We start from the raw sequence: 13,523 nt of genomic DNA, 5'->3' as shown, positions 1-13,523 counted from the left end.
CCCTGATTAGGGGGTGAACCTGAAATGATACAGATTTGCCATCTTCCTTCCCAAGCACAACACCTACGGGCTGCACTGGTGCACAAAGAGCTGCTCAACACAAGGGCAGCATGACCCCCCTCGGTTCTTTATGACACAATCCTATTAATTACAAACAGAACTCCTACTGGCTGAAGCTGCAGGTATGACACTCCAACTGCTAATTTAAAACAAGTTTGTTTGCATATAACACCACTAACTAACAACAGAAAATAAGGGGGAATGTTGGTTAGTTGATTGATAGCACAGGGTCCGGACCCAAACCATGACAGACACTCATCTGTGCTTTTCTCAGCCACTCCCAGACTTCAAGGGCTGCACAGAATGCTCTGTTGGAAAGAGGCCCCACCAGCAGACATCCCAACAGATAAACATACAGCGCTTGCTTATGAAAAGTGACAAGAATTTCTGCAAAGCTGATGAACTCCAAATCTTTCCCTAAGATTCTCCAAATACGTTCTGGTCACCACCCCAAACAATGCAATGTCTTTTCAAGACCTTTCCCCCCCTAACCCTAACCCTCAACCAGAGGGTGGTGATGCACTGGAACAGGTTGCCCAAGGAGGCTGTGGATGCCCCATCCCTGCAGGCATTCAAGGCCAGGCTGGATGTGGCTCTGGGCAGCCTGGTCTGCTGGTTGGTGACCCTGCACATAGCAGGGGGTTGGCACTTGATAATCATTGTGGTCCTTTTCAACCCAAGCCATCCTACAATCCTATGTGGAAACAAGGTTAACTACATTCCCCAGAGCCTCAGCAACCACTATATAACGATAAGAACTGAAGAATTACTATTCTTTTTGAAAGTCTAGATTAGTATTGTGGGATACTTCATTAAAATCAATAACAATCCTTATGATAAAAAGGCAACAAAAATGAATAAGCCATTCTACTCCTGATAACATGAAATTAGGTTGGCTAAGGGAGTTGTAATTCATAGAAATACATAAGAAAAATTGCAGGTATTTGATTTTTATACCAATACCTTCATGAATCTCAGTGGTCACAAACATTACTGACCTACCCCTACAAACATCATAAGTTCTTACACTGTATCTGGTACACAACTGCATCAAGCCTTCTCTGGTGCATATAAAAATCTCTTTTTTATACCTTAAGACAAAAAGAAAAATTAATCAGACCACCAAAGCAGAGTCATACAACCAGCTGACCAACCCTACCACCACTAGAAGTGAATGGCAGCCAGGACAGCCACATGCAGCTTGAGTTGGCCAACATCCATCCCTTCAGCAGGTCATGCTCAAGGACACCATGCCAGGCCCTTACACCAATACTGACCACACAAAACTCTGCAGTTCCATTGAACTCTTCCATTAAAGGCAAAAATACATGAAATTTCATCTCCACCCTCGGTGATCAGCATCCCCGATTGCTTAGCTCCAAACACACAAGGTAAAGAACCAGATGTACGTGGTCTGTGTTTTAACTTCACCATGAAGGTTCAAAGGAAAGATCTGAACAGAAGAGAAACTCTACTTACATAAGAATTCCCATATTTCATCGGAAATGTTTTTTTGACCATGAAGAAAGTACCAATTTTCAATGTAAATCCTCTCCAAAATCAATACGTTTCAAAAACCATTATCCTCGATTTAACAGCAATAAAAAAATTACATCCTTGAGAACACAGCAGAATTGCACAACGTAACATTGGCAGAACGCGTCCAGAAAAACAAATGAGGGAGAGAGTTCTGTGAAACCAAAACAAATTCCTGTGTTATCTAAAGCAATCAACCTGAACCATTTATACTTGGGCTTACTCGCTCAGAAGAGTGATTAATGGAAAGATGCTAACCAAAATAACGCTGTTTCTGGACTGAAACCTTTCAGATGAAAGATTTTCTTTAAAACACGGGTAGGAGATTTCAGCTGTGCTGTCACACCATACGTTCATCAACTTATAAATCTCAGGGCCGGGCACATGCTGTGTTTCAGACTTATCATGTGGGGCTGCCACTCTGACGGCCATCAGGCATCGCACCAGCTCTGTTAGCCAAGAAGCTTTCAGCAGCTACCGGGATTTTCGAGCAGCGTGGTACCTCATAAAGAAAAGTAATTAGGTATTTCTAATGGCCACATTGGCAGGAAATGTTGCAGACAGAGGAAGAGACGTAATCGCTTTGTGGAGGGGAAAGCAGGGCTGTGCTAATGCTGCACAGAGCTGGACACAGCTCGCAGCACCAGTGCAACACCATGACCAACTCACAGCATTATGCTGCTGCTGTTCTTGGCTCTTCTCGAAACCCAGCACAGCTCTGTGTGATCTAGCACTCCTTGACCTCTCTTCTTTTAGTTCTGAAACTCTTACAGCCTTATTTTCAAATACTGATGAAGAACCTGTGCTCATTTAGTCAGCTCTACCAGCAGCTGGTTGACAATCCATGGGCAACTTTGCTTTAGAGTGGCAACCCTGGCAGGAAACATTCATTTCTTATGGTAACGAGCTTATATTCCACCCTGTCTCATAAAGGAAAGAACTGCAAAATATTATAATAATACGTGATTATGAGCTCGAGATACAATCCTTAACCTAAAACATCAATTATTAAAATATCAGTAATAAAAGTTAATAAAATACAGCAGTGAGCAAGTAGTGGCATAATAGAAAAAGGCTAATGTTGGTGGTTTGTGTCTGTCTGCTTATCTCGGATGGAGAGATTATGTTGTGTCCCTCACAACATAAAGGAAGGAATTAATGTTTTCTGTGGAGCTCTAAAGCAGCGCACCCAGAACACGGCACTGAGCATAACTTATCAAAGTGGGTTTTGAGAATTGAGTTCAGAATGGGCGATGAAAAAGATCAGAAAGTGGAAAATCAGACTGACAAAACGCAATTTACATTTGCATGCTTTGACTGCAATGGTATTATGAGAAAGTCGTCTATGGATGTTACACAGAATAGAAAATAAACAGTAATTACTTAGAGAAGTATTAAGTTTTTCCTAGGAATTAAATTATCAGTGATGGAAAAGTTGTTACACAAAGAAGTCTCTTGATCCTCATATTCCTCTGGCTGGAAAAACATCCATGGTTACATGGATAGGCACATCAATGTTGAAGATATTTAGAACCACATTAGGCAACTCAATGGTGTTCCAGAGTAAACCTGCCCCTTCATCAGCGTGGATTCGATTATTCAACAGATTCTCCATCTCATATTTCTAACCCCAAAACAAATACAGATACTGCTCTACCGAGAGTCTGTAGAAAACAAGCACATGAAACAATCTTCACTGTAGTTCTGGCTGATAAAATGTGAAGTAATCAGAACAATGAACTCATTAACTCAAAGCAACCAGATAAATAAATAAAAGCAAATCTTCAAAACCATCTAAAAACAGCTGATGTGACTTTTCCAGAGATGGATTAATCCGTCTTGTTTAAGCCAAAATGAAACGTGGAAACAGTTGCAAACTGTCCCTGGATCGGTGTGACTGGATTAGTCTTACTCTAACCAGAAGTAACATCGTGACATTGGTACAAAAGTTACCTTTGAGAAATTAATTCCACGTTCATAAGCAGCACACCAAGATCCTGACAGCTGCATGGAACACCACCAAGTTGGATGCCAGAGGAAAGGATTTCAGTTATTTTTACAACATTTCTATTATTTTCTTACCATCGTACTTTATTACAGGTCTGCGTAGCGCCAAGAGGAGAACCTGCCACCATGGGGACCTGGATGGGGCTGTGCTGTTTGTTCATGACAAGATCCAACTTCTCTTCCAGTGATTTACAGGTAGCTTCTAGAGCCAGCAACTTTGCCTCAATGCTATCCAGTCGCAAGCATATTGTCTGATTAATGGAACACAGGAATGACTAGAAAGGGGAGAATGCAAGAGAAACTGCTGTTAAAAACGTACACGTTTATCTTCAAGCAACATACACATAGGGAAGCACAGATAAATGTAACTGGAAAACAACTCTAAAGGAACTAGCATTGTGCCTAGTGACTAAATTCAGCCACGGACAAAACTGATGACATCCAGGAGCATTTTAGCATTCTCAGACTCATCCAGATCCTTATTTAGAAGCCAAAAGCATCCAAGCCAAACACATTTGCACCTAAGCACTTTGTTAGTATGATTTCATACACCACAAAATCATTTCAAATGACGTGCCAGTGCCTTTCATTCAAAGTATTTAAAAACAAAAGGATTATAAACATCTGAAAGCATCTTTCTGGATAGAGTTAAGATTTCTTTTCCTGTCCAAACAGATAAATTCACATGATTACAGTGGAAATTATTTCAACACAAATCAGTTCAGAGATGATAAACGCCGCTCACTTTGGTTTTCTCTTGAAGAGCGAGTCAGGAAAAGCAAATAAATAAAATCTGTTTTCCTAAGCAATTTGATTTAAAAGAAAGCATATTGCACTTGGTTTCCCTTGGGGAAATACAGGCTACTGAAGGGTAACAGCACACGTCCTTCCCTGCAAACAGCAACCACGCCATCTTGTGGCCCATAGCTACAATTCACACAGCTAATCCGTCTGTTCTGCTGCCCCACAGCTCTAAATACAGAGCTCCATTTCCTATGGCAGAATTTCTATATCGAATCACATATGGCAGCAAAAAAACAACTCTTTCACTTAAGCACCAAGGCAAAAACACGACTAAAATACACCAGAAAGGGCAGCAAGAACAGCTTGGGTTGGAAGGACCTCAAAGATCAGCCATCCCTTGCCATGGGCAGGGATGCTAAGAGGAGGCCAGGTACCAGGTCAGCATGGGATGCTCTGCGAGCACAGAGAAGGCTGGGCTAACTGAGCCTGAACCAAACACAGTTTAACTCTCAGGAGAATGTACCTTCAAGGTCTTTTCCAACCTGGGTAATTCTATGATATTACCTATATATACATTGCCGTATCTGGGCACTGTAATACACTATATCAGGTTTATCCTTTAGGTCAAGTTTACTCTCTTCACCTAAATGACGACGTCTAGGTCACTGGAATTAATTCTGTTTACATACAATGCAAGATGGATATAATTCCAGTCTTACATATAAACATACAATGACACAGAGAGGGTTAATTTTCCCCAGGAAAGCTTACTTAATTGTTTTTTTTCTAATAAGAACTGAAAAAGACATGGTAGTAACCTTAATAGAGGGATCCTGGCAGTTAATTTCTATGCGCGGACGTTTCAGGGTAGGCTCTACATCATCGTCTGTCACTTCATGATTCGCCAACACAACTGCAAAGAAAAATATGCCATAGCACATACTACAAGAGACAAGTTACAAATGCATTAAATGGACAAATCAAAAGACATGAAAGGAGTCTGGTTAAAATACTGTAGTGTTTTTTCAAACTTATTTGTGTTAAATTACGACAACAGCTTACTACTTCTCAAGAAATTATTATCCAGATCTAAGACAATTTCAGCCCCAGTGAGAGTGTAAAGCTTGGGTGTTACCTTGGATATTTCTTCTGTTTTAATTAGAAACTCACCGTGAGGAAGCAGAGTTGCCACATCAGCTGTTCTGCTTCGACAGATCCACTGGCTTCTGAAACCCCAACACTCTACAAAACCGTAAGCAGTGCTAATGAAGTTCTAACAAACACAGGATTTCCCCCACTCTACGCAGGGTAGCAATAGATAGATTTTATTCCCCAGAATAGATTAACCAAATGCTTCAGGCTTTCCCAAATAAATGGTTGGCTATGCAGACCGTGCTGTGGGTGATAATCCTGCTCAGCAGGTTCCCAACCAGGCAAGGACAGGTGGCTCTCAGCTGCTCCTCCAGCTCTTGGGAAACATTTCTAAACAGCTTTTTTCCTTCTGCACCAGAAAAAGGTTTTCTGATAAGAGTTTATATTTCCTATAACTGCAGTTACAGTTCATTTCTGTCAACACTTATTCACCTATAAGTGAGTTATAATCTGATCCAAAGGGTATCAAAGATACATAAAGAAAGCTGCTTAAATTCAGCTAGTAGTCTTAATAAGCGCCTTAGATGTCTAAATAACAAAGTTCAGGAGGGATTTCCACCTTGTCAGTGGGTAATACTGTACCTGGGTTGTCTGGAGTCAAGTCTTCAACAGCAATCTGAACAACATCTGCCAAATCCTGTTCTGACATCATTCAGAACCAGGCTGCAAAGTCCAGTCAAACACCACTGCAGGCCCCCAGACAAGCAGTTTGACGAGACATGCAATCCTGAAAAACAGCAGCAAGGGGAGAATTAATCCCTGATATACAACAATTTAGGACTCACTCTTTCTCAGTGACCAACAAAGAAAGCGCTCGTATAATGGTACAAACTGCTGTGCTCATTGGAAGCTTCATCAAAGAGACAGCAGCTGCACTATGGGCATCTCCTCCATGATGAACCTCCTCCTTTCTTGCTGAGTCTTTCTATGTTTTCTTTATGGATAAAGAGATAGTTTAGCATCAGTGATTTGGTGCCTCGTGGGTTTAAAACACACACAAAAAAAGTCTTCTTTCCAATGTACTGACATCTTCTATTTTAAAGGCTTGTAGTGGGGACTGGGAGCTCCCTTGCTGCTAATTACAAGTAGACTTGTTTGCCCAAGGAGAATGTAGGTGCCCCATCCCTGCAGGCATTCAAGGCCAGGCTGGATGTGGCATTGGGCACCTGGTCTGATGGCTGGTGACCCTGCATACAGCTGGGGGTTGGAACTCAATGATCTTAGGTCTTTTTCAACCCAGTCCATTCTGTGATTCTATGATTGAAACAAAAGTTGCATTTCTTTTTTTTTCCTTGGCTACTGAATCTGTTTTTTCTACTGTCTGATTCCAATGAAGCTATTTTCAGAATATTTCCTGATTTCTCAGCCCCGTTCCTTTGGAACCCTCCATCAATGTTATTTATTAGGGGCTTAAGAGCAACTTTCAGCCTCTAAAATTGAATTACAATCACTGGAATTAGTCGTATCTGTTCCTTCCCACAGCCATAAAAGGACGGGCATAAAACACAAAAAGATCGGTGAACTTTATTTCTTCCCCCTCCCCCCCTTCCCAACCTGAAGCAAAAAACACAAGCAAAATAATTTGAGGTTTACCAGTGGAAACGGTAATTCATCCCTTAACATTGACTCTGAATCAGCTCCAGCTCTGCATAAAGATTTCCCTATTTCCCTCTTCCATTGGAACACAAGACAGCCATTAAAGCACGCAGGTGGAGCACAGGGTGCCGGGAAAGCATCAGAGCTTGGGAAGGATCCGGGGCTTGGTGCAATGTCAGCACCCACCTCCACACTGGGACTCCCCACATCTCAGAGCTGTTTACTCAAAATAATGGTGTTGCCAATGTTGAGTCATTTCCAGTTCTGATGGTGGTGAAAAACGGACTGGGACTGCACGGCCGTGGCTGTGTGCCTGAGAAAGCTGGCAATGTCCTAGAGAGCACGGGTGCCATTTGGCAAATGAGATTTGCCATTTCTGAGAAACCCTGGTCTGCAGCCAGTCCTAACATCATAAAGCAGCTGTGCTCGAGTTACTGTCCATAATGTCACACACTGCAATACTGAGAACCCAAACGCATCCATTGCTAAAGAGCAAAAAATGGACCAACTGCAACAAAACCCAACTCTGAGAACTTCAACCATTTACACAACGTTGGATTTCGCTGATGCTTTGTGTTGAGTTCTAACCAGCTGCGCCCACAAATACATCAGTAACTCATCAATCATTCCAAAGCGTTTCTATTTCTTTCAAGCCATTCTAATACACGCTTAGCTCTCCAAAACTCATCATAAAAATGACTGAGATGAATTAAATCTGCCTGCAACGCAGAGTAATTTCACGCTTCTGACCTCTGTTCTGCACCTTTCATGGGTCACAGCCCAAAGTCCTCAACCTCAGATCAGAAAATGAGCCCTGAAAGATTCTGCCAGTCTTTAAATAACAGCATGGCTACCAAGTCCTGATGGGGAAAACACCTTTGAAAAGCTTCAGTTTACAAATTCAGAACGATTTCCTCAATCCATTTCCCATGTATTTTACTTGTTGAAGTATTCACCACCATTTCCAGAAGCTAAATATTTCCTCTAACATTGGTCAGATACCCCAAGCCTTCCCCACTCACCCCTTCTGACCTCAAGCCTTGCCCCCACTGACTCTAAAGCACCCACAATAAGAACCTGATGATGAAACATTGCCTGGAGCAAATACAAAGTGATAAGAGAACAACACAGAAAGGCAGGAAGCTCAGGATAAGCCTCAATGGGGAAGGAAATGTGCTTGCTTTGCTTCCCCCAGGCAGCATGTAGGTTGGGTCCTACAGGGCCAGCCCAGTGTTACCTCACCCCCCGTTGATACACCTGATACTCTAGATTTAAAGTAGCCTTTGTTTAATGAAGTACATTATTATTTGTAAGCAGCTAAATCAAACTCAGGTCAGCTGAATTCTATATCAGCCCACCAGCGCGTGAGTTTAATTTAATTAATCCATTTTAAAACATTAATGCAGGATAATTCATCTGAGCACTCGCTTGCAAACGAAGCTATTTCCTGAAATATCTGATGGCTTTACACAATCACAGGGCACCATTCCAAAGCATATAACCAAACGCATCCAGTGACTTGTTAACACATGAGAACATGCGCTGAACATCAATCTTCTCTCGTGCTAATTAGTGAGGGCAAACACTGGATTCTTCCAAAAACACCAAACCTTTATTGCGCTCACAGCGTTTACTTGGACTTTTCTTATTGGAGTAGATCATTACTCCCATTGCTGGCACTTCTCAGCACTGATAGAGGCACAGAATCACTTAAGATCACTATGACCATCCAGTCCCATCACCACCAGTGCCCACTACATTGATAAAACACTTCCATCACCATTCATTATGTACAATGGCCATAACTGACCACCAGTTGTGCCATTCCAAGTGTTGTTCCTCTTCATTTGACCCATCATGCAAACCACCACCTAAAGCAATCAGAATTATTGGCAGCAGATCTGAGTTGTTCACAAGAACCACAGCACTGCCAGAGCTGCAGTGAGACCCAGAACATCAAGATGGGCATTAGACCTTCCTACAACAGAAACTGCCCTCGAAAAGTCAGCCCAAGGTTTGCAAACATCCAAGGCAAAGCCCTTACAGATGGGTCTCCTCTGCAGCAGGGGGTTGTGATTGTGTGATTATGATCCTATGATGTCCATTCTCCCCTCTAAAGGGATGTTTCCCCCAACAAGGATGTGCAGATGAAGCAAGTCTTATCGCCAGAGCTTTGGCCATGAACTTCTTTCCAGCACCAGGAACTGGCAAAGAAACTCCACTCTGGAGGATCCTAATGCCCAAGATGAGAAGGAATACACACCAAAGCTGAAGCCAACTACAACTGCAGCAATAGCCCACAGGTCTATATGTACTTACAGTAACAGTAGCAGCCAAATAGTAAAATAACAGTATAAAAAAAATGGAAATCCAACTTTAAATTATACATATATACCAAGCAAACCAATAAGGTATATAAAACGATTGCTAACTGATGAGCAAAAAGCCATAGAGAAGCACAGGTTGACTTCTAATGGGGATATAGAAACAAATACGAGATGGGGTCCATTTGGTCACCAAAATTTAGGATTCTTTTCAGTGTTATTTAAGTATGAAAAACTCATACTTACACCTTACAGTGTTGCTACTTAGAAACAGCAAGGAGCTGATGGAGAAATATTTCAACACACGGTAATTTAATGTTTGAATCCCCTTTGGAAAGTGGGAAATAAACAGCATTAACAAAATGGTGGCAACCAAAAATAACCAATTATAGAGTCAAGATGAAGAAATAGGAACCAGATTTAAAGGAAATGAGCACAGTTCTCAGTTTATGCCCTTAAACACCCAGTTTTCCCACTGCATCGTCCAGTTGTTTCAGTATCACAAAGTGACTTTTGTCTCATAAATAAGTCATTCTCTGTACTCAAGAGAACAGCTGACTGAAGGGTATCTCAGTGTATCAATCTTTCAGTGACCTCCGGAACAATGAGGTCTATTTAATTCAGTGCAATTATTGGCAAGAAATCTTGGGAGAATAGTATTTACTCTGAATAAAAGACATTACTAAAATCTGAGCATGCTTCGAGCCACCATAGCAGTAGGCAGGTTTGTATCCCAAGCTAGATAAGACCTGGCAGCCAATTTCTTCTTGAACATCCACGTTGTCTGAGCAGAATCAGAACATCTCACTGCTCAGATGAAACAAGAGCCCTGCAAACCTGCACTCCAGCCATGCACAACCAATGAGAAACACCCAGGTTGGGGGTACAATGCACTGCTCAATGGAAATCCCATTGGAGAAAGCCAAGCAAATAGAGGGCGATGAGGAAAGTCACGTCCCATACTGTACAGTGAACAGACAGCACTGTTAGGAAGCCACTTCCATCTGCTAAGCTCTTCCTCATGCTGGGCTGCTGTTGTGTTCATGCCAGGACACTGGGTGGACATCACAGGGCTGGGTTGTGGAGCACAGATAGTGAGCCAGAATTTATCCTCCTCTGATCATGTTTAACTCACCACGTTACAGCCAGCTCCTCTAGGGACAGAAAATAAACAGAGGCAGGCTGTGGGAATAAGATGCATATTTGAAGCTGACCTCGTTCCCTGATATCATAAGATATAGCACAGTCTTTTCAATGGCACCAGGATTCAGACTGGAAGCGCTAGAAATCGTCACTTTCCCTTTACAAAGTGACTTGGCTACAGCATTTATAGGCTTTGCATATACAGGAAGCACTGCAGGGCCAGCATCAGTGCTCTGCAATGCACACAACCAAGACCTCGCTTCAGTCAGGTATTTACAGACAGCTGGCTCAGGTTTAAAGGAGACTTGAGCAAACACTTCATTTCTTTGTGTTTGGCTTCCCTCAAACAGGAAGTTTATAGAAAAAAAAAAGGGAATAACACAACTTTGTATTTTTCCAACTGAAAGAATCTGATCTAGGGTAGGGGGGAAAAAAGAGCCAACCAACCAACCATGCTGCTACAGGTGCAAAAAAGCACAGCAGCCAACATCAGATCTAGGGCAAAACAAGCCACCTGCTCCATGTCTCTTACCACCTTCAAACACTTAAAACATCCAAGCTCCTGCAACAGACCTCAATGCTGCTTTAGAACCCAGGGATAATATCTGTTCATTCTTACAAATATATATATATATGAAGAGCATCACCTGAAGGAAAACACAGACCCTGTGCTCTTCTGAAATACATTACCAGTATGATCTGAACCTGTTTGCCATCATCCCTCCTTCCTCTAGCAAACAAAAGTGATTGCAGCTTAAGCTTGCACCAGCATATCTAGGTATGCTGGCAGAGCGTAGCAGGTACAGCTGTGTTTGGAAGGAGCGTTTTTCTTCACGGTTCCTATGAATCCACGCCAACACGGCAGAAGACGGGCATTCTGTCTTGGTTTTAAGATACAGATGCATCTGAACGCAACGTATGCTTCCCTCCTGCAGTCACGGCTTCCCCCTTTTCCAGCCATGCTTATACAAACAGGAAATGAGATGAAAAGAATTTGGTCCAGATATCATCAGAAATGACTTTATTTGAGGTCCCAGAAGGTTTGTGTCACGTTTGTGTGCAGTCTAACAAGCAGGAGACAGAACTAAGCACTTGACAGCACCTTTTTCAAGGGCTACAACTGCAAGGAAACAAGGGTTTGATGTGACTTTTTAAAGGCATTTTATTTTTTATTGTTACTTGAAGGAGCAGCACTTCACATTGAATGAATACGGGTAAAAAAAGAAAGCAAAAAAACAAAATGACTTCAATAGATAAGAACTAAAGACCAAGTCCCAAACTAAAGCAAAGAGCCGTACAGCTTTAAACCTGCTCTATATTCATGCAGCCACGGCTGGATAATTAAGTCATTAAAGGCAGCTTCTGTTACAGCGTAACAGATGATAAACTAAAACCAAAGAAAAAAAAAAACCTTGCAAAATATTTTCATCTCAAGCAGATGGACTGAGAACGCTTCCAAAATCCCAACGCCATCTTTCAGAACTAAAAAGTCTTCCTTCCCAGCACGTAGTAGTGAAAACTGAACTACTGCCAAGGAGCACTGAATGCACAGAGTCCAGTTTCAGTGCAGCTTAGTTGTTATTCTGCTCTATTCCCATGGACAACCATTCACAGGTGCTCAGACTCTCCCCACCCACATCATATCACAGCCGTGAAACAATGGGTTGAAAACAAGCAGGGCTGATTCGGATGGATGTTAAGCGAGCAGCCAAAACCCTACAGACAAATGGCACGTTTGCTCCTTGACATCAGTCAACAGGGCACTACACCCAAGGTTAAGAAGAAAGAAAAGAAGTATAGTTTTACAATGCTTTAAAAGACTTTGCAAACTGCTCTAATGGAAGCAGTCCACGCTGGATGTGGCTCTGGTGACCCTGCACATAGCAGAGGGGTTGAAACTGGATGATCCTTGCTGTCTTTTTCAGCCCATTCTATGCTAAGCAATCACTGTGCTGCAGTTACACCCCCCTCCCAATTGATTTCCTTGGGCTTTTTGTTTTTCCCCCTGGTGATCTCTAAATATAACCCTATAAATAAACCATCCCCACAGCGGGATAAAAGCGCAGCCTTCACTCCAAGTGCATCACTTCCCACAGTGCAGGACTTAAAATATTCTTGCGGTGCTTGCTTTTTGCATTAGATAAGAACGAAGGGAAGAAGAAAAACATTAAGGGTGAGCTGCCCACCCCCAAACAGAGCAGCAGGGGGTGGAGATGTGAAAAACCTTTCACTGTGCCCAATGACAGAATGAGGGGACTTCAGAGGGGACTTCTTCCCTTCAAGAAGGCTGCAGCCCCCTCTATGTCTGTAGCGATAGGGGGTGGGGGGGCTGCCCTTAAGAAGGCTGCAGTGTCTGTCGCGATAGGGGGTGGGGGGCTGCCCTTAAGAAGGCTGCAGTGTCTGTCGCGATAGGGGGTGGGGGGCTGCCCTAAAGAAGGCTGCAGTCTGTCGCGATAGTGGGGGGCTAAGGGGGCTCCACAGTCCATCCCACGACCCGAAATGGGAATGAGGAGGGACGGCCTCGGTTTAGAGGTGAGCAGAGGGGCTGTACACCCGGCCCATAGAGCAGCACAGAGCAGGCAGGAGGGGAGCGAGGCGAGCAGAACGCAAGGCCCGGCTCCAGAGCCCTTAGGCCGCAGGAGGAGGCCAGGCCTCAGCCTCCCCCCTTCCCTCGCTCCCCGCCTGAAAGCCCGCAGCCCCTCCCCCGTAGCCTCCGCCTCACGGCCCTGCTGCTCGGCCTGACGCTCTAAGGAACGGGAACGCTGCGATAAACGAGGCTCTAGGCCCGGCCTTAAGGCCCCCCGGGAGCTCGGCCCCAGCCGTCCGGCCGCGGGGCGCCGCGGTTACCGTGTGCGGTGCCGAATTCTCGTGGTGTTTGTCGGGCGGCTGCGATAATGGCGTCCTTCCTCGCGAGAGATCTCCGTCTCCTCACTGCGCATGCGCCGCCGCGCTGCGATCTCT

The 13,523-nt window shown here is 43.5% G+C and overlaps 1 protein-coding gene across 1 annotated transcript in view; it reads right to left on the bottom strand.

Annotated features, from left to right (window-relative positions):
- BANP (BTG3 associated nuclear protein) overlaps nucleotides 1–13,523 on the bottom strand; it is a 121,640-nt gene extending 108,117 nt beyond the window's left edge. Inside the window, exons 1-4 of the mRNA XM_015874221.2 lie at nucleotides 13,410–13,523; nucleotides 6,082–6,226; nucleotides 5,166–5,260; nucleotides 3,679–3,878 (exon numbers count right to left, since the gene is read on the bottom strand). Coding sequence (XP_015729707.2) covers nucleotides 3,679–3,878; nucleotides 5,166–5,260; nucleotides 6,082–6,151 — 365 coding nt within the window. The 5' untranslated portion in view covers nucleotides 6,152–6,226; nucleotides 13,410–13,523. The remainder of the gene's footprint in view (nucleotides 1–3,678; nucleotides 3,879–5,165; nucleotides 5,261–6,081; nucleotides 6,227–13,409) is intronic.

Source organism: Coturnix japonica, chromosome 11 (assembly GCF_001577835.2).
Source record: "Coturnix japonica isolate 7356 chromosome 11, Coturnix japonica 2.1, whole genome shotgun sequence".
In the NCBI taxonomy this organism is placed as follows: Eukaryota; Metazoa; Chordata; class Aves; order Galliformes; family Phasianidae; genus Coturnix; species Coturnix japonica.
The sequence above is the reverse complement of the archived record's forward strand: the minus strand, read 5'-3'. Positions and strand labels throughout refer to the sequence as shown.